This window comes from Pan troglodytes, chromosome 2 (assembly GCF_028858775.2).
Source record: "Pan troglodytes isolate AG18354 chromosome 2, NHGRI_mPanTro3-v2.0_pri, whole genome shotgun sequence".
NCBI lineage: Eukaryota > Metazoa > Chordata > Mammalia > Primates > Hominidae > Pan > Pan troglodytes.
This window is the reverse complement of record NC_086015.1, coordinates 190,544,473-190,550,520: the sequence shown is the minus strand read 5'-3', so window position 1 is coordinate 190,550,520 and position 6,048 is coordinate 190,544,473. Positions and strand designations below refer to the sequence as shown.

The 6,048-nt window shown below is 42.7% G+C and overlaps 1 protein-coding gene across 1 annotated transcript; it reads right to left on the bottom strand.

Annotated features, from left to right (window-relative positions):
- Window positions 1–2,389: 2,389 nt before the first annotated feature.
- Window positions 2,390–5,617, bottom strand: RTP4 (receptor transporter protein 4). Its single transcript, XM_003950252.6, is given in 3 exon segments — window positions 2,390–3,186; window positions 5,377–5,433; window positions 5,435–5,617. Coding segments are annotated over 3 exon segments (738 nt in total). The 5' UTR covers window positions 5,530–5,617; the 3' UTR covers window positions 2,390–2,600.
- Window positions 5,618–6,048: the final 431 nt, after the last annotated feature.

Below are 6,048 nucleotides of genomic sequence, written 5' to 3'. Positions count from 1 at the left end.
CTTTTTTGTTTTAACCTTTTTTCTTCTTTGCCTTTATATTAGGGGACTTTATCAAACATTTGAGAATCCCTTGGCAGTCTGTCCAGTCACATTTAAGGTGCAAATATGAGACCTTAAAAAGCCACCTGCAAGCTCTGGCGGAGGAGATTCCATCCGATGGGTTCACTCTGAGGTTATCGGAATTGGAGCCCCCACCCCCTTTCAGTGTACATATTTTCTTTTATCTTGAGCAGATCCGTTTTTCTAGAAAAGGAGTCCTCCACTGTTCTGTGTCTATGACGGATGGGCAGGTAGGTTATAAAATGGCTCCAAGGGCTGATAGTGGGGTAAGAGGGTCTCATTAGTCAGTATGTGAACATCCATGGTCTTTTTGATTGCTTGTGGCTCCTCCTCTCTTAAGGATTTCCCTGAGCCATAGTCCCTATGAGAAATGTCTTCAGAGAAGCAGCCTCCATTCTTCTCCCTCAGTTGGGTAAAGTGTGGTTACGAGGCTGCCTCGGAGAGGGGAAAGAAATTTGGTATAGTCTTTCAGCCAACACTCCCACTTTTGCCTTCCCAGTGCCCACTTTCAGAGCTACTTCATCCTACAGTCTGGAGCCTTTTTGGAATTGTGCAACATGAGTCACATCTTGGTTTTTCCACACTAAACTTATATTCTGGCTCACCCTACTCTGCTAAGTCAGTTACCTGCCACTAGTCCATCAGTGTTCTATCTTCTAACCATTCTCCTTGCCCTTCTCTATTGATGCCTTTATTTCCTTTTGCTGTCAGTGTGGTTTCAAGAGAGATCAGAGGTAAATACATGTGATCAACTCTCCATGTTTTACTGCCACCTATTTTATAGATGGAGAAACTAAGGCCCCGGAAGGGATTATGACTTGCTGAGGTCATACAGCATTGCTAGGCTATAAATAATATTTTCATGTAGATCCCCAGGCCAATGTTCTTTGTGAAGAAAACAGGAGGAATTCAGGAATTCAATAGTGTGGTTTGGTTTGGGGAGGGGGTATGTATACAGAGAGAGCACTGGTAGGGGGATCCTGAAATAAAATGAAGAGATGGGCAGAAAGAAGGGAGATATTTTCATCCTTAGGTCTTTTGGTCGCTTATATTTGTCTTCAAATTCTTTCAAGATATTTATTGTGTACAGGACCCTCTTTCTGTGTTTCCCACTATTCTATTGCAAGACAGACTTCTCACTATTTCTATTCTGTACTCCATTCTTTCCCAAAAATAGATGGTATTTTAAAAATGTGGTTCTACTCAAATTGCCCATATCCTCAAATGCTTGCAATGACTCCACACTGCCTATGGGATAAAGTCCAAATCCCCTCATTTTTCAATAATTTTGAACTAGGTGAGGAGAGAGGATGACAAGGAAAAGTAGAAGGAAGAGATGGGAGTAACTTGACAAAAGAAGGGAATAAGTGTTGCTGATCAGGAGAGGTTGAAGATGACTCTGAGGTGAAAAGTTTGGGCGACTTGGGGGATTTAAAACAGGAGAGTCAGAGGTGTTGAGCTTGGCTTTAAACATGACAGCCACACAGAAATGCCTAGCAGACAGATGAAAATAGGAGGTGAAGGATGCATCAGAGGATCTCAGGATTGGCAAGTTCTTCTGTGATTCCCAATCCAATGCTGAAAGAAGTGAGAATATGATAGCTCCAAGGATCATCAAATCAAAGGGAATCTCTTTGAGTTGGAGATATTTGAGTGGGTTTAAGTAGGGGAGAAAGAAGAACAAGAGGAGATGGGGCTGACTGGTATTTCTAATGTATAAAGTGCTCTTTTTTCTATCAAACCTGAAGCATACCTAAAACATAATTCCCTGATTCATACTGTAGTATTGATAACTATATTCATTTCTTATTGCTTCTCTAATAAATTACCACAAACTTAGTGCATTAAAACAAGACAAGTTTATGAGCAAGCAGTTCTGAAGGTCAGATGTCCAAAATCAGTGTCACTGGGCTAAAGCCATGTGCAGGCAGGGCTGGTTCCTTCTGGAGACTCCAGGGGAGAATCTGTTTCTCTGTCTTTTCGGGTTTCTAAAGGCTGCCTGTACTTTTTTGCCTGTGACCTCTTCCTCCAACTTCAAAGCACTTCAACCTCTTGTTCCATTGACAAATCTTTTTCTGATTTTGACCTTGTTGCCTCCCTGTTACAAAATCCTGGTTCTTATCCACCCGGACAATATGAAATAATCTAACCATTTCAAGGTCCTTAATTACATCCGCAAAGTCCATTCTACCATGTAAAGTAACATGTTTACAGGTTCTGGGGATTAAGTCATGCATATGTTGGGAGACACCATTATTCAGCCTCCCACACTTTCTGAGCTAAGTATATTGATATCACTGAGTGACTTAGTGAATGAATGATTGAAGACTTTTTAGCAATTCGACAATATTTATTACTAAATCCATTATGTACTTGGTCATGTTTCATACTATTTTCAGAGGATAGCTAGGAAACCAGTGTTTATTCTACAAACTTGATCCTGTTTGGTCTCAAAATGAATTTTCAGTTATATTAAAGTGGCAGCCAGTTCATTGACTACCATGGAATTAAAATAAGAGAAAGTGGCAAGCCTATTTTCATCATTCTGATGTAAAGCATTTGACTACAATAAATACAAGCAGCAAAATAAAGACACAGATGTTCAATGGATCTGGGTCTCGACTGGGCCCTAATTTCTCATACCCACTCCCCTTAGCCTCTTTTGCCTCAGCTGACTGGTTCTTGGCTTGGTTTGCGAGGTACACAGCACCAATTCCAGGTGAGGAATTCCCAGTCTTTAGGTGGGGGAGTAGGGATTTGGACGGCTTTGTCATGTAGCTTTTTAAGCCCTGTCCACAGATGCCCAGAGTGCATGCCTCACAATTGGCTGTGTCATGGGATCCTTCCAGGGACACTTCCAGGATTACTGGCATTTCTGGAGACTTCCTCGTGCCATTTCCATAGTATTTCTTCAGTATATGCTGCACCAGGTTGCTCAGAATCCTCATGGTGCTATCCGAGGAGAACTCAGGCATCTCATATTGGGACCAGGAGCACTTCTGGCACCTTTGGCCAAAGAGCCTCATACGCACCTGGCCCTGGGATGTCCAGTGCTCCCAATACGTGTGGCACAGAATCTGCACTTGGGCGGAAGCCCAACTTCGCTGGCAGGAGGAACACCGGAACCTGCAGTCAGAAGGAAGACACCCATTATGCCTTCATCTGGTTGTTAACCTGAGGGAAAATGGTCTTGGCCCCTGTCTCTAACATCCTTTTCCATTTGAAAAAATGCATGTGATTTAGATTGTCCCAGTCATTGATAAACAGGAACAAGAAGGACTATGTTTCAGATAAGGCTTTTTCCTGTGACCTACTGAGTATCCACCCATATGTTACACCCAAGTCTACCTCTTTGCTAGTAAAACATCTCCAGATGCCTCTGAGGGAAAATCATGTCTGCCATCTTCCAGAGAAACTTACTCCTAATTTTGGTCATAGAAAGCTTTGGTAAAGTATCTATTTTGATGCATACAATATAATTGGTCTTTATAATTTTATCCCATTTCATCTGTGAAGTAAGCACTATTAAACCCAATATCCAGATAAGGAAACTGAATCATGAAAAGGACACGCAACCTGCTTAAGGACACACAGGGTAAATGTTAGAGGCATGTTGCTAATCTCAGGCCATCTGAAATTAATCTCGTTTACCTGCTGTAACACGTTGCCTCTGGTGAGTAGTGTAGCTAATCTCTCACACCTGGAGAAACAGACTGCATCCCTCATACCTGGGTTGAAGATCCAGTTTACATCAGGAAGACCTTGGGCAAAGCCCTTCCCTTCTATAACCCTCATTGTTTGAATCCATAAAAAAAAAAATTCAAGGGTTATATTGGCAGCATCAAAAGAGACGATGTATGTGAAAACACTTTGTAAGCTACAAAATGCTTTTCAAAAGCTGATTGATATTTTCCAAAAGTACACTGGTAGGTTGCTTTTCCGATCTCAAAATGACAATCAAATCAATTCATCCCAACAGGAGAAACACCTTCTTTCTGTTTGGAGGAGTGCCAAAACGTTGTAAGACATCATGAGTCCCTCAAAAAGCTCTGGCTGGTGTGGACAGAAACATTTACACATTTCCCTGGATTAGAAAGCAGAGCAACATGACTGCTATATGGGCTCTGACAAGTGACTTGAGAACTGTTCTGGAGACGTTTAGGAGGCTTTATTTAAACAACAGATTCTGCAGCTAAAAATAAGCATATACTGTATTTGATACAATATATAATAATACATATATTATTTATAAATTTATTCTGAAATACATAGTGCATATGTATATATAATTATATATCATTTATGTATACATATACATATATATTTTATCTTATCCCATTATCTTATGGGAATGTATACGAAGGAATACTTACTCTGCCTAGGAGAACCAGAGAATGCTTTTAGGAGGAGGAGGCACTAGAGTGGGCCTTGAAGGATGAGCAGGGAGGGGTGAGGGGAGGGTCTGCTGAACAAGCAGAACTCCATGAACAAGGGTGTGGAAGTCTGAAGATGCATGGCATAGCTAATAGTCCATAAGGAATGGAGTAGGCCATACCTGAGGCAGGATGGGGCAGGCAGGCAAGCTGAGTAATAGGTCAGATGAAAACTAGACTGAAGGTCCTGTGTGTCATTTAAAAATAAATTTGATTATCCAGGTCAGCAATTCTCACCCTCCTAACATGGGCAAGGAAACTGGTTCCTGCAACCTGGAGGCTTGCTGGGGGTTAAAGAGGGAAGTGGTAAGGAAGGAGTATTACTTGGTTACTCCATGAACTGGGTTTTAGATTTAGTTTTTGCAACATCATTCTATCCTATTATCCCCAGGCCTTCAGTAAAGCAATGTTCAGAGTAACTGCTTGATCTTAGCCAATTCTTAAAATATTAAAAAAAAAAAAAAAAAAAAGCCTCCGTCCCAGGCTTGTACTGAACAGTGCCAAGGCTTGGAGAGCTGGTACAGCTCGGGGAAGCTGGTCAGGACTGCTAGGGAGACTGCAAAAGACTCTAGAGGTAGTCTGGAACAAATGACGTGGTGAGAAACTAGAAGGGCAAATTTATGGAATAGGGAGCCTTCTCCAGGGTTTTCCGGAAATATTTATGGAGGGAAACCTAGTAAAAGAAGAAACTTCCAGCAGTTAAACAAAATGGAGGTTTGGAGTCGTCTTATCATGTCGACCCTAAAGAGTACTATGACCACAATAGGATGGAGGCCCTGGTGACATTTACTCCTTCAACAAGCTCTCAGAGGAATAAATCATGCTAAGCTGAGCCTGAGCCTCTCTTCTCAGAAGGGCTATTGCCTGGGAAACCCACACTCACCAGCCAAATGCTCTCTGTTGGTATTGCTTCCACCCTTGAGCCAGGCAGTCTAGCTGGGTTGCCATCCAACTTCAGCGTCCATGTGGCCTGGGGTTTTGCCTCTTGGATTAGTTCTTGAAATGTCTGCTCCCAAGTCCAGAAATCTACAACCATTTTTTCCCTCTGAAGCTGAGAGAGTAGCTTTCAGGTTTGCTCGTTTCTCAGGAAGAGACAAACAGTTTCAGTTTCGGTGTTCAGTTCAGTTTCTGTTTCTGTGTATGGACATGAGCTGTTTTTTCAACCTTCATTTTAGACTGTCTGAGTACACAGAACAAGTCTTTGTTCCAAAAACAGACAGCAGCAAAACTGTGTTAGTTAATAGGCCTTGCTGAGAGAGAGATAAAGAGCTCTGTTCTAGATTCTGGGGTCACATATAAATTCGCTTTTATTTTATCTCTCTCATTGTTTATAATAGGCAAAGTGAGAGGTGACAGCATGCTGGCAGCCCTCGCAGCCCTCGCTCGCTCTCGGAGCCTCCTCGGCCTCAGTGTCCACTGGCCGCGCTGGAGGAGCCCTTCAGCCAGCCACTGCACTGTGGGAGCCCCTTCCTGGGTAGGCCAAAGCCAGAACCGGCTCCCTCAGCCTGCTGGGAGATGTGGAGGGAGAGGCACGGGCGGGAACCGGGGCTGCATG